Source organism: Scomber japonicus, chromosome 18 (genome assembly GCF_027409825.1).
Source record: "Scomber japonicus isolate fScoJap1 chromosome 18, fScoJap1.pri, whole genome shotgun sequence".
Taxonomy (NCBI): domain Eukaryota; kingdom Metazoa; phylum Chordata; class Actinopteri; order Scombriformes; family Scombridae; genus Scomber; species Scomber japonicus.
The window spans coordinates 14824179-14846832 of record NC_070595.1 but is presented as its reverse complement, the minus strand read 5'-3'; the positions used below and the strand labels follow the sequence as shown (position 1 = coordinate 14846832).

The 22654-nt window shown below is 37.3% G+C and overlaps 2 protein-coding genes across 2 annotated transcripts in view; both read left to right on the top strand.

The window, feature by feature from the left end:
• LOC128378270 (cytoplasmic phosphatidylinositol transfer protein 1-like) overlaps positions 1-22654 on the top strand; it is a 44949-nt gene that overhangs the window by 5730 nt on the left and 16565 nt on the right. The gene's annotated exons all lie outside the window — the stretch shown is intronic.
• LOC128378514 (H-2 class II histocompatibility antigen, A-Q alpha chain-like) lies at positions 8986-10489 on the top strand. Its single transcript, XM_053338070.1, has 5 exons — positions 8986-8997; positions 9146-9173; positions 9376-9621; positions 9714-9995; positions 10158-10489. The coding sequence occupies exons 1-5, from the start codon at positions 8986-8988 to the stop codon at positions 10292-10294; spliced, it is 705 nt and encodes a 234-aa protein (XP_053194045.1). The 3' UTR covers positions 10295-10489.

The window sequence follows — 22654 nt, the reverse complement described above, 5'->3', positions numbered from 1 at the left end:
TAGCTATGTAAGCAGCAGCAGCCAATCTATTGGCTATATAAGCGGTTAATGAGGAGTGTGAAAGAAATTGTATTCATCAATTTTGGAAACAACCTGCTTATCCAGTTAGATTATTTGCCTCAAATAGAAAGACCACAGACAATAAATTATACTGTTCCTTATGGCATCATGTTGGCTAAAATGTAAAACACACATTAACAAACAAACATGGAAACACAATTAGCAATATCTAGGTCAGCAAAAATGATCAAGGTCATGTTCATATATCAATACATCACAAAAAGTCATGAGGTCAATAATTACATAATCATACAATAAATTGAAAACGTAATTATCCTGACAGGCCTAGTGTTTATCATTAAATAATGATTTAGTCATAATGAATTTAGTCGAGCTCAAGTCCACTTTCAGTCAGTGCTACTTGTTTAAGTGACTTGTCCCTGGATCTTCATTAAAGTCACTAAGGAGCTGCCGACCACTTCTGATGCTAGCTCTCCATGATTTTTAAGAACATTACAGGAACACTATCAAACCAATAGAGCCATCCATCCACACCTATCATATCTCATGGAACACTTCTGACTCAAATGTTGTAAGCCTGTTTAACTCAATTTTGCATGACAACTTCCACTTCTTTGTGGCTTCAGTTGGACTTTGGTTGCTGCTGATAGTGATCAGCCAGTTCTCTACCTGCAGCCTGTTTGACTATTTATCTGCGTAGTAAAACTTCAATTGCTTCCATTTTCCTGACTTCTGTTGCTATTCAGCTGCCAGCCTGCTGTTGGCTCATAGGACTGCACTGAATAAGTCCCTGCTGTGCGGATAATTGAAACCCTGGTAGTGTTTTCTAGCCTGCGCTCACACACTTTATCACTGATATGGCTGCTTTATTAAAGTACATTTTCTTCTGTATCTCTCCAGCTGAGAACCTCTTTTTCTGTGTCTGGCTGTTGCAGGTTTCTCTGTAATGCATGATGTTTGGGTCCTGCAACCAAAAAACAGCTAATCTTTTGGGGAACAATGGCAGTTGCAGGCAATTAATGCAATATTGTTTGCTGGCAGCCTAGACAATAATTTTAATGGGCAACATGACTGTGTTTGTGTTTGCATGCTTTTTAATCCTTTCTAATGAGTCACCACAGAGATGTTGTACAGCACAGTGAGAGCAGGGAAACACTTACATATCATTTGCATGATGTCTGCATTTTCTTTGTTTTATTAGTGGGCCGCCTGACTCTTCTTATGAATCTGTTTCTCTCCTATGTCCTCCTTTTTCTCTCTACACTTTGTAACTTGCAGACGTTTGACTATTCAGATTCCAAGGTTAAAGATGAAATTAAAGATGATTTAATTTCCCTGTTCATGACAACTGTGCAATCTTTATATAACTCACACATTTAAATTGTATTATGGCTTAAAGTTATGCATATTTAATGGCTACTTTGACTGACAGGTGGGTGCTGTCACAGGCAAGTCGCTACCATGGCAACAGTGTTGGTTAGGTAACATAACGATGGCATGACCACAGATTCATAGGCGAGCTGTAGCTGTTGCTATTTTCATATGTTTTCAGTTGAAAGTTATTGTTACATTTTGGTCACCTAAAAAAGTTTGGTTCAGCCTTTGGTTGTACTAAGAGACCCTCTAAGTTTTTTTCTAAGTACATTTTGTTTGAATGGTTGTATGCTTGTTTTGCATTACCACAGTTAACCAGTTAACCATAGACTGGAAATTCACTGGAATATGTCATGGTGGCTTCATCCATTGTTCTTTACAGTCTATGGTTGAAACATGAGATAAAGTGTCTTTACCTTTCAAGTGCAGATTCAATCACACACTGGAATCATTATGCTGACGTACCACTTCACCCTGTTGAAAAGGTAAAAGGCAATTTTCTATATATTGAAATAATATTTAGTGTTTCCAAATACATGCACTATACTGAAAAATGATGGAATAGAAAATTCTGAATACCTATTCCTTGCACTGTCTCAGAGAAAAGATGATGTAAATTTGCAACTATAAAATCTCAATCTCTCTCTCTCTCTCTCTCTCTCTCTCTCTCTCTCTCTCTCTCTCTCTCTCTCTCTCTCTCTCTCTCTCTCTCTCTCTCTCTCTCCCTCTCTCTCTCTCACCCTCCCATATATATAATTATGGGGTCACTGGGAGCAGGTAGTTCAATCATAATCAGGTGTTACATTTTACATTATGAAGCTAAATCATAATTTATATAGCATCAACTTTTATTCTATTCAGCAAGCATTACAGCAATTTTAAAATTCATTAACCCAGACTTGATTGATATAATTTATTTTTATTAAGACATGAATTTAATTATATTCTACTGGAGTACATATCTCATTCTAAAAAAGGTTTACATAAAATAAAATAAATATCTTGAACCATTTTAATAGATTAACCTCACAGAACAATACTCGAAGGTTGATTGAATTTTTCTTAATTACTCATCTATTTTAAACCTTTTACTACACAATAAAACAATTTAATACAAATATAATGTAAGGTATCAAATAAGAGTTAGAATTTCTCAGGAAGAATACACTAATATTGTAGTTACTGCACCTGTCCTTGGGCTATATCTGTTTAAGGTAATACAAAGGCAGAGTGCAGTATAAGTAACTTTGAAGCCTTTTTTCTCAGTTTTATTGTCAGTGTGGTTTAGTAGATATGCTTGAAATACCAATAGGCTGCAGGGGTAGATGCTCTGGGACCCTGGACCATCAAGGGCACTGAAAAACTCTGTTTGATGTATGGATGAGGCAGGCAGAGTGAGTTTTTTTTAGGCAGTTTACCGAGAAAGTGTGACAAGGTTAGATACTGGAACACATGAACACATGAGCAGAAATGGCAAGGCTGCAGTAGCTACGTAGCAACGTTAATAACCTAGTAAACATGGAGGGTCAACAGCTTTCTATTTATAGTTGAGAGCTAGGGACTAAATTAAGAGCAGTTGTGCAGGAACTGTTGGTCAGGTGACTGGAGGTTGTGGGAACAGGGGTGACTAAGAGACAGGTGAAAAATGAAAAAAGTCCTGAGGCCATTCATGAGCCCATTCATGTGTCAACACATTTTAACATATGATTGAGCCTAGTTAGGCCTGAAAACTTTAAATATTGACTGAAACCCAGAACACACAGTGCATGATTATGAAATTTTAGGGACATGGTTGATAAAGGCAAAACACAAAGAGCGAGGTAAGCAGAGAAGAATAACAGTCAAACATGATGATTGATAGGGCAGAGAAAAAAACACATCCAACAAACTGGCTCACAAATGAAATGCAGAGTATAGGGAGTCAATAAAAAGGTTTAGAAACACAATAGAGTTGTCACAAACACACACACACACACACACACACACACACACACACACACTTAGACAGTGACGTGCTCAGCCTTGTGTACCTAGAACAAGAGAGGGTTCAATACAAAGCCAGAGCAAATAGGACTTTGAGGACTCTTGAAATCTGAAAAAATGATTCAGACAGAGCCAAAGGAGGGATGTACCGAGGCATTGTGTTATTATGCAATGTTTATTTATATTTAAATACAGACAAAAAGGGGGATGATAAGACAAGGTGATGTTAGACTTTCACAAGAACTGGCGATAACATGGAATACTAATAATAATAGATTTCTTCTTTTAAAAACTATAGATTTAATTTTATTACTTGAATTATCCCTTCAGGTCGCGTTATGATAAGACAATGAGCACATTACAAAGTAACCCTAGCACTGTGTTGAGCTTTATTACAGGTAACGGTAACTTCAGAATGAAGAAAATGGTCCTAAAGGATAGTAGACATGTCACCATACTGGAAACAGGGGGGGGGGAAATCACATGCATGGAAGAATCACCAATAAAATGCTGAAGACAGTTAGAGAAAGAAAATGTAGTACAAGAGACAGCTGATGAGAGGGGGGAGGGGCATGTGATTGTTGGCTACATAAGCTGCATTGATCAGCAAGATGGGGGATGTGCTTTGTATCTATCATTTACTCCAGTTTTATGCAGATGTGTGGCATCAAGGTGTGAATACCTTGTCATCCTATAGGTTCTGACTGAACTTCACACAACAGTTTGATAATAATATGTAGGGGCATTCTGAGTATATGCAATCAGTATCCATCCAGTAATCTATACATGTCACTCATTTACTTGAAAATGAACTTAAATCTCTTGTCATATCTGTGGCCCTGCCCGCGGCCTGTGTTGTACCAAAGCTTAACATCTGTTGTACCCTGTTGCTGCTGCCTCCGGTTATGTGTTTGAAACTCCACACATAGCTGCACTGAGCTTCAAACAGAGCTCCTGTGGGGGTTCGAGAAAGCAGTGACACAATTTTAAATGGTCCCTTGCACACATGTGTACACACCACAGGAACACACAGATATTTTGCAATGTCACGAACCTGCGTACAGTGTTTTAATTCCAGGAAACAGCAGCCTTGTTTACTTATTTATTTGCAGTAATGGTTTACCTGCAGAATACTGCAAAAGTAAAAGGCCATGAGAAGATATGTTACCTCTGATCAGGTTTGCTTACTTCATTTTTATTTAGACCCAATTATGATCCATTTGAAATTGATCAGCGTTCACATAGTCAATACCAATCCATTACAAAAGATGTGTGAATGTGTGAATATTATATCAAAGTAAAATGTTGGTGTCATATAGTGTTTATAGACACTATACTCCAAGACTTAAATGGCCCCTGCTAAAAAAAAATTAAAAAATAATCTTTTTGTTCACTATTACAGATGTCATTTTTCAAAAACCGAGCAAAACTAATTAAAGCACCAGCACAGATAGTGATTCACTGACTTCTTTCTAAATCTGCAATCTGATGGACAGTTTCTTTAATATCTTCAGTAGCAGTTATAGGTGTGAATATTTACAGTTCACTTTTTTCTAAAGAATTTCCCAGATATTTACATTTTTAAATGTTTGTAATATTGTCTTCAGTTATTGAAAAAATATTAGGCTCATTACACAAGATTCTCTTTAAGCACTGTACTTTCATCTGTAGTATAGCTGGGACTAAAGATGCACAGTATCACCTAGAGTAAATAAGTGCACTCATAGATGATGTCTGTATGTAGCTTGAAGCAGATGAAATGTAGTTCCACCATCTCGACTAGGAGCACCTGAGCATTTGTTATGCAAGGGTCCACAAGGGATTAATATTATTAAAAGAGAAACCAACCCAATGTGCATTAAGGTGTATCAACTTGTAAGTGAAAGATTTGAACATCAGAAATTAGGCTTTCTGGGATTAAACAAATCTGAGTTTGTAATGATGGACAAAGGAGACCAAATCACCAAATATACTGTCTCTGTTCTTTTTCATTTGATTTGAACTTGGCTTGACACTCCACTAGAGTAAAACCTTTGTGTGTCCAATTTGGATGTGATGTTTGGAGGCTACAACACTGGTGTGAAAATACACACATGTATGTGCTACAGAGCAGGCTGTGCTGCCACCGGTTTATAGTGAGTACAGTATTCACAACATCAGACCAGGAAATTCTTAATCACCTGTCCTCTCTTCCTGTCACCCTAAACCTTACTTACTGTCAACATCCTGTCTAAACAAGAAAAGACAATGGCTCCTGAGAATAGAAGCTGCGCTGAGTCAGTAGAGTTATGGGACAGGTGGCAGAGGAGATGCAGCACTAGAAGGGAAACAGCTGGGCATGCCGTATTATAATGTGATCACGATGTATCAGGATGGATTGTACTCTGTGATTGGTGATAGATTGAATATGAAAATGATATGATAATGGAGGGTGACACTGATCAGTCTTCATCTGTTTGTATGTTCATGTAACGTAATGCACACTGGTCTCAACCTGCACTGATCACATTTTCATCCAAAGAGTATGTTTTATAGTTTCAATCTTGTCTTCAACCTTAAATTCAATTAGGAAACAAATCTGCTCAGTTTTAATGTTGTAGAAATGTCAAAGTTTGTACACACACACACAAACAAAAAACACATTTAGATTTAAATTTGAATTCTGCATTTTCAATTTACTTTTGCTGATCCTGTGAATTCATACAGATACAGACACTAATTATTTTAGCACTCTTGTTCTGGTGTAAGCCTCAGATCAAAATGTTTTCTTTGGCAAATCAAAGCCAGAGATTTGACCGATTTAGATAATGAGCCACGTAATTATCAACTGATCCTTTGAAAGGTTTCACTTTCAAAGGTTAACTAGAAGACACTCCCTACTCCATACTCCATACTCCACTGGCATAAACCCAATCAGTTCCCAACCTGGTCATAAACAAGACCCAATTAACAAATATACCCTATAGCAGTCTCTGCATGTGCCATTAATCTTCTCACAAGTCACTCTATAGATTCTTTATCAAAGCCATGTGTGTCAAAGGGCAGCTTCACAGTCAAATGACCCAGGTGTTGGTAAACTACAGGGTTTTAACATATCGACCATGACACATAAATGTATGTTCAATCCTGTCCACAGAATGTTGGTGTTTGCACAGATACGTGGTGTGAATACTAGAATAACAGGTACAAGTGTCATTGGTTGCTATAGGAACATCAGCAGCTCACAACTAATTAGAAATCTCTTTGATGATGAAGTGGCCTTCTGTATGTGCATGTGTGTGTCAAGGTTTGTGTGTGCATGTTGTATGTGTGTGCGGATTTGAGCCCAGTTGACCCACACAGTCAGTCAGTGGTTTTCCTGAGAAACAACAGAGCAAACTATGAATAACATTACATGTCGCCTCACATTAATATATTCTTATGAAAATATGTATGTACTTTTAATGTTTTTATTACATTAAAACCTGGTTGAAAATAGAGTCATGTAGCCAGAAAGTTCACCTCATCCAGGTGGTCTGTGCAGGTTTGTGTGTGTGTGTGTGTGTGGCTTTTTGCATGACTGCTTTTCTGTATTTTAACACATAAACATTATACACAAGCACAAACAGTAGGGATCATCAGAAGTACATTCCTAAAAACATACTCTGTGTCAGATATCTTTTAGAAACGTGTCATCATGCAAGGACAATATTGCCATCAAGTGGACAGCATGCCAGTTGTTGTCTTCTAAATGTAATCAGTCTGAATTAAAATATTCAAGTATTTACAACTCAAAAATAATCAAATGAACTGTCCTTTAACATCAAATTCAGTTTCTTGTGCAAGCCTGCATTGAGTGTGTGGCAGTTATAGTCTATTGGACCTCTATATTACTTTTGTACTAAAGCGGCAGCAAGAAAAAATGGCCATTTATTCAGTCATCTACCTACCACCTGATTTGGAAAATAAAAACATCACATTCCAATGCATTAATGTGCACTAATGATGTGTTCAAGCTAACCATCATAAAAACACACACACACACACACACACACACACACACACACACACACACACACACACACACACACACACACACACACACACACACACTGCCTCAGCTAATTAATGCAAATCTAGCAACTGCTTAATCCTGAACCATACAAATAAGGCTCAGCATGTCTCACAGTTGTTTGCTGCTCTCCTCTCCCATCAGCCTTCAATTCATCAAGCACCCAAATTCTACCTGATTACATACTTATATACTGAATGCTACTTATGAAGATTCACTTGTAATTTTAACATTGTGCAGATGTCTGTGTGTGTGTGTGTGTGTGTGTGTGTGTGTGTGTGTGTGTGCGCACGCGTGTGCGTGTGCGTGTGTGTGTGTGTGCGTGTGTGTGTGTGTGTGTGTGTGCGTGCTGTGAGCAGGACTAGATAGGACATGCACACACATCTTTAAAATCAAACAGATCCAGATGGTGTCTGTTTCTTTGTGGTTTGTGTTTTAGTTTTTTACCTCTGTGGACTGCTTCCATACTGTGCAGTCTTGTGAATCATTCTTCACAAGGCCTCCATGAGCGCCCTTCTTCTGCCATTACCATGATCAGGTTGCACATTCTGACACCCAATTAGACAAGCCATATGCTGATGTTTCAGTTAGTCTTATATAGTCCAATTTCAAAGAGGGCTGCATGACCTAAATTATCAAAATGACCTGTCATGACTATTCTTTCGTATTTGGGAACAAAAAAGCTGACTTTTTAACATATAACCAAACAACTGCCCTCACTTTAAGATCACTTGTAATAGATATACAATATTAGGTTTATACGTTTTTGAATCAAAATCTTGTTAATGTGTTGATAAACCACAATAGTGAAAACATTATCATGTGATTAAATCTGCAGAAATGGAAAATATAAAAATTAAAGAATCAAACAGGTTTTCTAAATTGTGATGGATTGAATAAATGTGTGTTGTGGAATGACAGTTAAATACAAATTTGTATTAAAAATCAAATCAATACAGACAAACACGGAAATATACAAACAGATCATGACTGGGATTTTTTCCTTCTGAAAGAGGAAACTAACTTATCAGCCTGTCATACAGTGAGATTGTGAAAATATGAGGATGTGAATAGAGGTTGAAGCATGAGGAAGAAAATGCTTCATGTGTTTTATCATACAATAACAGCTTTTTTTTTCTTTTTTCTTTTTTTTTGCTACACTGTTGGGGAACTACTGTACTGTACAGCAGTAGTTGTGGCAACTTTAACTGGCTCTATTTGTATGTTTTCACTGCATTAATGAAATGTAATCTTCATTTATAATTGTTGTTCAGCTTACAGTTTATACACACATACACACACACACACACACATATATATATATTCATTCACTTGCTAGTGCTACAAAGTCTCATAGGTTTTATGAGAGAATATCAGAGTTAAGTGATTCCACAGTAATGGGATTTATTGTCATTGAGATATTTAAAAAGTTTTAATTGGGATGTGTTCATTGTCATTTTTATTGTGTCTTACTTAGTTAAAGTGAATTAACAAGCCTCCCCTTGGATTGCCTTGTCTTTCTTTTTTTTTTCCCCGGTTTGCCAATCTACGTTTACATGACTTTACAGGTATGAGGAAGTTAGTATCTAACATAGCCAACCTTGAAAAATCTTTTTTCACAATTTATAACCACAGAGAACAAGAGAGCCACAGCAGCACAATTAAAGAAGTCCAGACTGAAAGATATGCACTTCAAAATTTGTCTTGTTCTCTCAGGAGCTCTTTGCATCTATGCACAACGTAAGTAACCCTATTACTGTTCCTTTTGCATTGAAAGATCATCATATTAAAGGTATATCATTGTATTTAGTTGATGTTAGGTTACTCAAAAACCCCAAAAAAGAAACTTGTGACCAAAATGACTAATATACAAATTCATCTGTACTAAAGTATGTATTAGTATAAGCTGTTGCTTGATTTATACATTGATTATTACATTTTCATAGGAATTTATGAACTTTGTCACACTTATGGATGCTATGATTCAAGTGATACTCAACTCTGTGTGACACTGGACGGTGAAGAAGTCTACCATGCAGATTTTAAGAAAGGGGTATTGGATTGGGAGAGCAAAATCCCTGTAGTTCTCCATGTTCCCCACGCCTACAATTATGCGGTATATTACCGAGCAACATGCAGAGGAGACTTGTTGAGATGGAAACCAGACAAGTCAGCTGCAACAAAACCTAGAAGTAAGTGATACTCCACATTGATTTTAAGTTTACTACCTACTGTACTTTGTACAAAGTACATTAACTGGAGTTTGTATTAATTTAACCTTCAGAAGCACCAGAAGTCATCGTTTACCCAAAAGATGAAGTGATAAAGGATGAAGAGAATACTCTCATCTGCTTCATCAACCATTTCTTCCCTTCCAACATCAACATAAAGTGGACAAAAAATGATGTAGAAGTAGCAGTCGAAGATCCTTTAATCAAGTGCTTGCCCAATCCTGATGGGTCATTTTACGTCTTTTCCACCCTGGACTTTGTCCCAGATGAAGGAGACATCTACGGCTGCACTGTGGAACATGTGGCACTGGAGGAACCTCGGACCAAGTTTTGGGGTGAGAACAAAAGCGTTTCTTGTTATGAAGTATTTGTTCTATAAATATAGCAGTCAATCAATTCCAAAAATCAGTTTAGGATTTTAATTTTTTTTAACTGAAGAAAGGAAAGTCAATCAAAGTGTTTGACTGTGAAAGCCTGTTTTCTTCTGTCCATTGCAGAGGCTGACATGAAGGAGACTACCATTGGTTCAGACGTCTTCTGCGGACTTGGCCTGAGCCTTGGACTTCTCGGGGGTGCTGCAGGAATATTCTTTTTTGTTAAAGGAAAACATTATCAGGCCATCCTGGTGACCTAGTGGGTTAAGCATACTGTGTTTATGACATCCCTGGTTCATTTCCAGCCGGGGACCTTTGTAGAATAGATCTTTATTGTCATTGTCACCAGGTACAACGAAATTAAAAACTGTAAAAATATTACATGTCATTTCTCCTTTCTCAGTTCTTTTGTTTCCTTTTATTTTTCAGTTATCCAATATCAATTAAAGAGGAAAAAATGCACACACAATAAAGCTTCTATTGTTGTTGTTACCTGTTTGTGATTTATCACAATTGTTACTGTTTATAACTTATAATAAATGCAACTGATTGGTTTTTGTGCTTCAACTGTACAAGTGTATGTTGATAACAATGTGTTATAGTCAGTGTTGGGGGTAACGCGTTCGAGTATTTGGATTACTTTTTTGAACAAATAATCGAACATGTTAGCTCCACAGTTTAAGTACTCAGTTGTTTAGTTATTTTTAAAAAGGTAATCCGTTATTTTTTAACCAACTACTCCTGTAACTTTTGCCACAAGAAAAGAAAGCAGCTCGGCGAGCAAGGTGGGACAGCATTCATTTTGGTGAAATATTCACATTATTTTTATTTTATGGTAGGAAATAAGAACAAGAACATTACAATGACATGTAAATTGTGCCCAGGTAAGAAGAGCCTGTTGCCCTGTTGCAGTGATGTAGTGATGTGTTTGAAAAGCCTATAGCCTATGTAGTCTTATAACTTGTGGGCATATGTTTGAGAAGCCACTGTAATACAACAAACAGCTATTAAAGGGATATTGTGTCCATTATTCCTGCTATCAGTGTAAAGATTTACAGATTATGGGCCAGACTTGGCTGTGTGATGATGGTACAGTCATTATATTTAAAGGAGGCCCGGAGAAACACAACATATGCAAGTAATTACGAAGGGGGGTTTCATTTTCGGTAATGCAAAAGTCTACTACTACTACTCTAACAGGTTACTTTTCTCAGAAGGTAATGCTGTAATGTAACTAGTTAGTTTTTAATGGAAGTAACTTTGTAATGTCATTAGTTACTTTTAAAAGTAACATTCCCCAACACTGGTTATACTTAACATATTCCATGTGGTCCCACAGGACTCCTGTTCCTAGTACTATTCTTGAGTCTACAGAATATGCAGCATTAACTTATCTTGGTCAAATCATTAACAGGTAGCGTTTAGGTGCTTTACTTCTGCACTGTGTGAAAGTCATTAGATTTTAAACTTTCTAGAGATGTGTAAAATCCATCAGTGATCATTTAGTTGTCTTGATTTCATGGCATAGTTTGACTATTGTTCATTTTTTAGAAAGATTTGCATTAATGAGTATGTTTTACAAAAAGTAAAATTCATAACACTAACAAGAATGCATAGAAAACAATAACGTGACTTTGGTTCTTTCTTGAATGTCCAACAAGTCCAGTATGATGGAGTCTCTCTCTCTTTCACACCTGTCGTTTGTATAGGCCGTAGACTGTTTAAAAAAAAGAGGAAGAAATGGATGTAGCCACTGTGACTTCACCCATTGGTTTGTGAACTCGCTTTTTTTGCCTCGAGTTTGGCCTTTTTACAGATGCCATCTCGGATGTTTGGAGCCAGAAGTGATAAGAAATGACCATATCGAGATGAGAGCATGGAGTTGACCCTAACGTTAGCTCATAGCTTGGTTAGCATATTCCAGTCTATGATTAACTGTCGTAATGTTAATGCCACTTTTCGCTAGCAAAAAAATGGGCTAAGACCATTTAAACAAAAGTACTTACCGAAAAAATTAAAATAATTCCTTAGAGGGTCTTTTAGTGTAACCAAATTCTGACCAAAACTTTTTAAAGTGAACCAAAATGTTACAATTACATGAACTGAAAACACACTGAAATAGCGGCAGCTACAGCTATGCCTATACTCTGTGAATATGTATGTGTATTATATATATATATACATACATACACATATACACATAAATATATACGTGTGTGTGTGTGTGTGTCTGTCTGTCACACAATGTGTTCATTGTTATAAAGTGGTTCAACAAGCCATTGTAATTTTTTTTGGCTCGTCTTAACAACATTTACATGACTTTACAGGTATGAGGAAGGTAGCATTTTACACCGCCAACCTCAAGATGTATTATCTTTTTAGCAAAATCTGTAACCACAGAAAACAAGAGATCTTCACTGTGATTATTCATTTTAAGAAATGTTTGAGTTACTATATTTACAAACCATACTGGCATAAAGAGAAACTAGCAGTTGACTGGAAGATATTTAGGAAAATGTTTTGCAGTATGCATGATGCAAATCCACATATATGGTCCTTTTCCTCCTGTTATTCGTGTTTGGTTTGTTTAACCAAAATATTGTAAAGTCACCAGTAACATACTTTAGTTCCTCTACATAAAATAACAACAATTAAAAGTAGTAATACTATTAATCATGTCATTATTTTAATGAACATACAGCGTCACTTTTAACAAAGCAAAAAGTGGGTGTATTCTTTGACTTGACACACCTGTTCACCATTTACTACTGCTGTGTATCTGTGAACATAATGCTCCTCGTCTGAAAAAAACTTTATTCCTGTTGTTTCCTTCTCATGCGAAAACATGCACATTTATACATGTCTTTTTTGTGTGGCTTTTTCTCTTTTCAGTCCTGGTAAGTAACATCACTCCTTTACTTGAATGCATCATGGAAACATAAGATTATAGTGATTATTATATTAATTAATATGACATAATACATATCTTTCCTTTTATTACAGTTTTCTTAGATGAAGATTTTTCACAAATAAGAGCATGTTGTACATTCAAGGGTCCAGACCAAAAAGATACAGAGTATATTATTCTGTATCGCTTTAACAAGAAATTAATGATGCAGTATAATAGCACAAGAGGAAACTGGACAGGATTCACAGCCTATTCAATCGAAGATGTAAAAGACTGGAACGGCGATCCCTATGATGCAATACAAAGAGCCTTTGAAAAGAAGATACTTTGTACGGACAACATTGATTTCATCCATCAACTAGGTAAGAGCATTTTCTCTTCACATTACTTCATCTTGAATGTACAAAATGGATTTTGATGTGTTGTGGACAGGTACATTACATTTGGGAATTTTAAGTTTAATGCACAATATACTCTCTACAAACAATGCACTACAGATTATTGTGAAATGTGCATTATTTCACAGCATAATCATCTGTGACACATGCTGTAAAAATGGACCTCATGCAACAACATTTTTATATTATCATTCTTAAACTCTCTTTTCTATGTGGTTTGTAAGTATAAGTAAGTCCCAAGTTGAATTTAACAAACTCTCTTAACCACCCAAACTTGACAAATAGCTTGTTTCAACCTGATGAATGCCACCTGTATATGCGTAAGTGTGCTTTTGTGAGTTGTGATCATTAGCACAATCCAAGCCCCTCAAATTATTATATAAGGCTCCACTTTCTGCTACATTGACTGATTGTTGCTGAAAGAATGCTGGGTTAGGGTTTGATCAATGGGGTTTGATATAGTTAAAATAAATGAATATTGATAATTACTAAATGTAATCTGGCTCCAGGAATATCACCAACAAAATGGTTTGTCTGTTGGGACAGATGAGCAAAAGCAGCAGTTTAAGCTGGTTTATCTGACAACAGAAGAACAGGATAACAAAAAATATGTAGACATTTTAAGCAGTCTCATTTCTGGCATACAAATACATTGATTCAGATCATCTAGATGCTATCATCCTCATACCTAAACTAGAGATATCATTTGAACTTTTTTTAATAAAAAATAAAATTAATGTATCAAAATATGTAAAACTATTTGTTTCTTTCAGAACGTGCTGTTATAAGCGAACCGAAGATCAAGCTGAATTCAGTGAAGCTGCCTGGTGGTAAAAGTCATTCAATGCTTGTGTGCAGTGCCTATGACTTCTATCCAAAACTCATCCGATTGACGTGGTTGCGGAACGGGCAGGGAGTGACCTCAGGTGTAAGTTTCTCTGAAGCGATGTCTGATGGGGATTGGTACTACCAGATCCATTCCTACCTGGAGTACACTCCAACTGCTGGAGAAAAAATTAGTTGCATGGTCGAACACCCCAGCCTCTCCAAACCAGTGCTTCAGGTCTGGGGTAAGTGGGCCACTTTGATGTAAAATATACCTAAGAAAATGTAAGATGTTTAATTAAAAACATATTTTTCTCTCATCATTTAGACTCCTCCCTTCCTGCATCACAACTAATTAAAATAATTGTGGGAGTGTGTGGTTTGATGCTTGGTTTAGTCTCCATGACCTCTGGATTCATCTACTACAAGAAAAAGTTTGCTGCATACACAACTTTCTGCCAAGGTGAAGACACTGAGAGAAAACCGATAGTTATAAAGTCAATTGATTGCAATCTTGATAACCTTTGGTATTATGTTATACTTTTGCCATGGTAAAAATAATTGTTCTTATTCTCATTTTAACAGGGCAACAATTTATTCCTGTGGCAGACCTCCCTGCACCTGCAGCACCCTAGTGGTCTAAACATACACCAGAATTGTTGGTACATAACATCCATGATGATCTGAATTTGAAGTTTTGAAAAAGGATAGTGGATAGTCATATTTATCTATATCTGAAGTTTTATTTCATTTCATGTTATGTCATACTAGTCATAATCACTACTGGGTGGCCAGGTAATGATTTAGAACGTATACATAAAAAACACTGGACAGTACACATGTATGTTAGCAGCAGCAATATCTTAAATTGAACAACATATAGCATTGTAAGTGTAAGAACTTTTACATAAAAGCATAATGTTGACTGATCAAATCATTTAATATCCATATTAAACTTAAACTGTCTATTGTTGGCCCCTTTAGGCCACCGGGTCAAGTGCAAGGTCTCATTTTCAATTCTTAGAGCCTGACCTCTCACTCTGATTTTGGCTAGCTATGCTCCAAGCACTATGGGGTTGACTGTATTTATCCATGTAATCATTCAGTAATGTAACTGAAATACATTCATGTCAGCTTTTTCATCTGTATGAACATTATGGTAAATTAAAGCATTAAGTCAAATCTGTTTGTGTAAATGTGTTGCTTTTAAAAAGACCTGATGTCTGATGACATGATGATATTTTGTAACGATCCATGGACTTACTGAAAACTGCATTAATAACAATAATAGTAGAAATACATAATACTATTTAACTAATTGTGACATTATATAGAGTATTTACAGCACAACAGTAATATTGGTATTGAGTGGTAATATACCAGACATATTGGTGTTATATATAATATAATATAATTTAGAAGCACCAATAGTTATCCCTACAATATTGTCACAATAACAATATTAAGGTATCTGTTCAATAATATTCTAATATTTGATTGTGTCCATATTGCCCAGTCCTAATAGATTGTCATGAAATTTGGGACAGAAAACTGTATGATAACCAGAGAAGCCTCTCCTAATGACAGTCTTCACTCCCACATAGTCTCAGTCAATGGGTGTTACAACCCGACCTGTCTAGGGGGATCAGGAGTAACAATAATGTTTAAAAAACATGAATACCCAGGAAGGGGAAAATGAAGCACCAGTAGGGTAAATGTAAGCCAAATATTTTATTAATGGACTCAAAAAACTGTAAGCACGAACACAAGATAATCTTCCAAAAACTGAGAATGACCAGGTCTAACCCTAGACTGAAAACAGTCCACTCAAAAGGAGGGACGATAATGCACAATAAGTAAAACTCAGAAAAGCACCGGATCTTAAAACTAGGCAACTACTAGAGAAGGATATCACTATTAATGTCGAGACGGTGAGACACAGTTCCCTGGAGCACTACAGCAGTCCACTGAACCCCGGTGGCCTCAGGCCCCTCTCCTATATACCGCTCTGATTGCTGACTGCCACCAGCTGCATGGCACCATCCAGGGAACACACCTGTAAAACACACACACACACCACAAACACTACGGCACATAACAGTGAGCATTTTGTTTATCACAGAAACACAGTTCAAATTGTGTTGCTGCACTGATAACTAAAACATAGGCTATATTTACACTGCACACAGTTATGCCCATTGCTGCTGCTACTGCTGCTGTTTCTGCTTCAGCTGTTTAGTCCTGTCTACTTAGTTCCTACTCAGTGCTGCATGTACTATACTGCACTAAGTTATAAAACTCCAGTCGACACAAACTCTATGAACTCTTGTTCTATGATCGCTCTATCTGTATTTAAAACAGCCACATTTGTGACAAGAAGAAAATAAATGAGTGACTGAACTTAGAAAGACAGTCCTGCTTAATTAAGACTTATTTTTATTTTAAACATATCAATCAATTCATATTTTTATCATTTGGAAAAGTTCTACTAAAATACCCTCACAAAGGATACGTAGTAAGATGATGAGGAAGTTTCTAGGGGCATAACTGTTTGATTAAAAAGATAATGAGTATGTGTATTTCCTCATTCCTTTTGTTTTGTTCACCTGCGAAACAATGAGGAAAAAGAACCTACTTTGGCACAGATATTGTTACCAGACAGAAGTGATGACAAAACAGTATTGTACTTTCTTTGCATGATGTAATGCAGTAATAAAATGAGGATGTTTGTTTATATTTCTTCACATCTCTTACCTTACCTCACAGCTCCAACCCGTAAGTTTATTTTATCCCACACAGTCTCAGCTCATCCATGACCCTGTTTTCTCAAGAACAGAAAATTCTTTATATTTGAGAATATATTAGCTCCACAACAATCTTTTGTTTTCTTCTCCAGCACTGTCCTACTGCCCCATGCTCACCTCCCTGCACTTATTGCACCTGCCACAGCTGGTGTGGAGTTTCCTGACATATAAGCTTATTCAAACTTCCCTTCTTTTATGTGAGGCTATCCCTGTGTAACAGCTTCATGGCAAGTTTTAAAGATTTTTTTTGTTCACTCTTGCCAACTTCTAGTGTCTACAGTGTCTGATGGTTTCAAGAACAAACCAAGATAACAGAGCTGCAAGAAGTACACTGTGCTCTCACTATGCATAATAAATGAGATGGTTTTCCCCAAGCAACCTGAAATTCAAGTTGAGTGAAACAGTTGGGACAAAAGGCTAATGTAACACAGAAACATATTTAGCACTTATCAATCTCCTTGCTTTTGCTCAAGGCGTAGTTCTTTGAGGGGGAAAAACTGAGGTTAAAATGTGATAGATTCTGTTTGATTAAGATTATGGCATATTGTTGGTAGAATAGATAATAAATTTAAAAATCAACATTGCTACTTATTCATGTCCTTAGCATCCACCTGTAGGCTTAGCTTCTTCTTTCTTCCCTGCAGGGGAGATGATTGATGATTCAGTGCTCCTGCCTTTTTTTACTGACTTTAAATTAAGCATTTGCAGTGAGTTATTTTCTGGATGGCAAAGTAAATTGTTCATTTGCATTTTTTGTTTATACAATTAAAATGTTACATTCAATACGTGAGGTGACTGAAAAAAGGGTTCATCATATTGCAGTCACCTGAACATCAGCAGTTCCGAGTGTGTGCTTGTGTGTGTGAACTTCAGTCTTTCAGTCTATGCAGTATTCATGCATTCAAGTCTCCCCTCTTTGCTTCTCTCTCTCTCTCTCTCTCTCTCTCTCTCTCTCTCTCTCTCTCTCTCTCTCTCTCTCTCTCTCTCTCTCTCTCTCTCTCTCTCTCTCTCTCTTTTTTTTTTTTTAAATAAATTACATCAGCTAGTTGGTCAATATTTGAGTTTCAGAACATATTACTGCAATGCTTTTTTTGCTGTGTATTTCAATCATTATACTGTAGCATCAGAGACATGACTATATAATGATGCTCTCAGGCCTGGGTCATGGAGACAAGAGATGAAATGAGAAAAACTAGGAGAAAGGAAGGAGTAACACAGGCTAATTGTTAGTAGAAAAAAAGTTTAAAGGAGAAAGTGAAATGCATGATGGAGGTAATGGAGTAGTGGGGGAAGCAGGCGAAAGGCAGCTGTTTGTGATCCAGTCCTCTTATATAATGGCCCAACAACCTGTCAGTCTGATCTGAACATCTTTCTTCTGCGGCACTGCCCTTTCTCTCTCATCATTTCTTCTCTTTGACACTCTACCTCAATCCTTCCTCTGTTCTCTCTCACCATTTTCTCCTCGCCCTTTTTCTCTTCTCCTGCTACATGAATGCACACAAACACACCCAGGCCACCCGTAGTGCTGCAAAGCAGGGAGTAAACATGATGCATAGTGGAAAGATCCATAGTGAGTGATCTTGATGTTATGTAATCTATGGTTCAGTGACCTCAGACACTGCAGAGATGCAGGATGGGGGGTTGGGTTGGAGGGTAGTGAGGGGAGAAAGGGAGAAAGACAGGAGAATGCTCTTTCCCACCTGCAGCGATCAGTATTAATAAGTTATGTTTATATAACACACTAGTCTTCTCTTGGCAAGGGGTTTTAAAAGACCTTTCTGTGTATTAGCGCTGGTGTACGATACACTCCAGTCCATTCATAACAGTGGTTGGACACTACATTTATTTGTCTCCACAGGTATAGAGCAAGTGATTTTGTCCCTTTTTAGAAGCACAAAAATGTATTAAAGTACAGTTTAGACTGTACAATGTCCTCCATGCATACTGCATGTTTTTTCCAGATGTCAGTGCTTCTTTGCAGTTTAAGTTGACTTGCTGTAGCATTTTTCCCATGTTGTAAAGCAAAACAACAGCTGCATAATGAACAGTTTTTTTGACTCTGCAGAGAGCCTTGAAAATATCTTTCAGTTCTGGTTGACTTACATGAGCAACCAAGCACACCTAAAAATGCAAAAGGCATTCTGTGAGCCTCTTGAAGAAAAGGCACTGACACTCAGTAATCTTGTTCTCAGACCTGTCACTCTCCATTGCTCTTGGCTTCTGGACTGACTGACTGAGTATTTTAGTTAGTACCATAAAGAGGAAAAGGCTACTTGTGCGGCAGTGTTGTGCGAACAAATTGCTTCTCTGCGCCAGCTGCCATCTTTAACATCCTCCCACAGTGACTACTTTATATGACCACCACTTCTATGGCATGTGAATTTATCAAACTATTCCAGGGAGCTGACACTCACCTTCACATTTAGCTGAATCAGCATGAATGGAGAAAATGCAGTCAGTCGTATTGTACGTGCTCCCAGCAGCATGCCCACATGCTGCAGTTGAATTGCTGAAACAGCACAGTGCGTATGTGTGTTCTTCTGCTTTATCCTTGTGAGCAAAGGACCAGTTTCAGGATTTTTTGCAAAGTGACGTAACTTCATCTGAGTTAAGGATAGAAAACATGGTTGAAAGGTTATTGTTCACAGAGGAAATCTCCAAACATTTCATTTGAAATTATGTGGAGTGACCCACCAGCTATGCATCAGGCCACAGATCAGTGACAGTCACTCCTCATGTATTGTGTTTTAATAACCTCCAGTTATCTAGAAAACCAGAAATACACATAGCGCTGGTCATATGGTCCTATATTTCAGTGTGAGGTTGTTTCATTAGTTGTGACTGTATTTGCAAGAAAGCAGCTTCCTCATGAAAGCCTCCTAAATATGGACATATTGGTCAGTATTACACACATTCATTTTTTCAGTTTCATATATGAAACAGGGCCCCTAAGTATGTACTGCAGTGTGGTTTGAAAGTTGCATAAGAAATTTGCACCATGGCTCAGGACTGTAACTGCACTTTAAATTCTGTGCTTTAACCAGCTCAGCATACTTCCCTTCATATCTCTATTATCTGGTTTCAAATTGAGCTAATTCATGAGGTCAGGATGTAAATGGTTTATTTCAAGAAATCTCAAAACTCCTGACTCCTTTTTTCATGTTTCTTTGCCATCAGTTGTCAAATCCCGGATCCCAGAGTGTTACTTGTTGCTATGTTTTACTCATTCCAGTTATGTGTTTGTGGTTTTGGATTGAGTTTGCTAGCAGATGGTTTGATAAATAAAGATCAACCTGTGCCAGTGTAAATTAAAATGTCTCCATTTAAATTTTGGAAATGTTCATTTGGCCACTGTTTTGGAACACTGTACATCTGTTTGGAGGCAGGGTGTTTATATCTGTGTGTCCTCTCTGATATTAAAGTAAATTTTCCACCATATGGAGTGATTAAATAAAACAATGTGTTTGGATGTCATGAAAATATAACACAGAAAAGCTCTGAACTGAACACATATTGTATGTTAAAATCCAGGTACTAATGATGCATATTGCAGATCGGTTTTCAGAAATGATGCCACAATGATTGGCCAATAATTATAATATTGAGAGACTGTTAGATTAAATACAATCTGCCTAGTTGTCATATGCATAAATACACACAAATACAGACCTGTTTCTTTCTTTTCTCATTCACACATGCACACACACACACACACACACACACACACACACACACACACAGAGAGAGAGAGAGAGAGAGAGAGTGAGAAAGAGTCAGCTCCAAAATGGACATCAGAACACAAAGAGGCTGTTTATCTCAAAAGGAGTACAGTCCTTTATCGTAGAGTACAGAGAGCTTAAAGCAGTAATTAGTCTGTCTCTGGTTGAATTTTAATTACATGTTAGCATTGTGCCCAGTATTGCCTTAGGTATGCGTGTGTGTGTTGGGTGTGAGCATGCACTGTCAGAAATCTCACACTCACACTGACACACTTCTTGGCTGCAGCACAATGACCGCAGCTCTGCACCGCCTGCTGTTGTGATAGAACAGAGAGCTGGCGAGGCAGAACAAGACATAGAGAGTTTGATCACAGTATAGGCTCAGTGCCTTCATATTTAGTATTTTACATTTTTTAATTATATGTTAAGCCATGATGACATCATGGTGACTCAGATGCATATTGATAATGCAAATGGCATGTTTGGTGAATTCATAATAGTGGGTTTTTGGCATTTACTGGGAAAGTGATTTCTCAATTCTCTCAATTACTGAAGATCAGCATGAGTCTGTGGCGAGTTACATTTAAATGTAACCACTGGTAGTATCACCTTGTCACCTAGGTAAATTTTCCATCCTTCCTTCCCATTTTAGAGCAACCAAGATCAAGATTTGTGTTTTCTTTTTGTTTTTTTTTATTTAACATGTTCCAACACACATTACAAGTGTAATTTATTAAAAGTCCCCTTTGAATGCATTTTCTTTACCCCCTTATTCTACTTCTTCCCTTGTATCTTCCTCATACGTACCCAGGAAATATTTCATCAGTACACCGTGTTTACAAATGATTAACACTGTAATTTACAGGTGTTAATCTAAAATCTTACTGAAAGAGCTGCACCTGAGCTTACAAGATAGCATCTTTTTTCCTTTGTGCGGGCTCTTCATCGTGTCCAATTGCTCCACTGTCTTTAGAGAGACAGGAAAAGAGCGAGATATCAAGAATTATTCATGGCCACTCTAACCTGAGCAAGGGCCACTTCTCCCCGCTATCATTAGAGCGAGATTTCCAAAGACAACAGTGAAAACAGACTCTCATTCATCATCCGCAGCTCTCAGGTGTAGACAGCCAACATGAGCTGAATGTAATAGTGAGGCAGGGAAAAAAAGCACAATGGCTGACGTGTTTGCACAATATGCGAATGCTGAATGGGCCGTGGGGAAAAGGAAAAAGGTGGTCTTTAATGTTAATACGCTGTTACTAGTCATCATCAGTATGATCAGAGTCATTCTCAGAGGTTGTCTCAAGTGGACATTCTGCCTTGAAACCTCCTGAGCCACTGCCATTGCAGGGCATAGAGCAGGTCGTCCACCAGCTGCAGGAATGGAGGTTTGATCCCCAGCTCTTTCTGTCAATGTGTCAAAGTGTTCTCAAAGACACTGAACTGTAGGCCAGGGCCTTGCATACAGGGAGCTGTAACCTGTGCTGTCAACTGTCTCTCATCTTTGTTTTGTTCTGTCTCACCAAACAGGAATCACTGGAAATGTAATTATTGATCTGTTCAGCAATCTTCTTCATTTGTTGGCTTTCTGAATGTCATGAACTCCCCCACTCTCCATCTCTCCCTCCTTAATGACACTTACACACATCAAATCCAGATTCCTGAAATATTCAATGAACAGTATTGTAATGCTGGAGTTTTCAAGGGTTAGAAAAAATAATAACTAAATTATTATATAATTTTTCTCATTTTTGCAAACACTGCTTGAAAGATGGATGTTATTAGTTGATTACATTTATATCCTTGGTACACAGCAGATGGTTAGTTTCACCTTGTGACTGCTATTACCTACTGTTGATGCTATTTATGCAGTGTGTGTTTGGCATGTGATTTTCAGGACAACCCTTATACATATCCTCATACATATTAAATTGTATTGCAGTATAATAGAGATGATTTGGAAAAC

Coding starts and splice junctions, on each gene's coding strand:
- LOC128378514 (XM_053338070.1), top strand. Junction 9,174..9,375: donor TGCATCTATGCACAACGTAA/GTAACCCTATTA, acceptor ACATTTTCATAG/GAATTTATGAACTTTGTCAC. Junction 9,622..9,713: donor AGCTGCAACAAAACCTAGAA/GTAAGTGATACT, acceptor TTTAACCTTCAG/AAGCACCAGAAGTCATCGTT.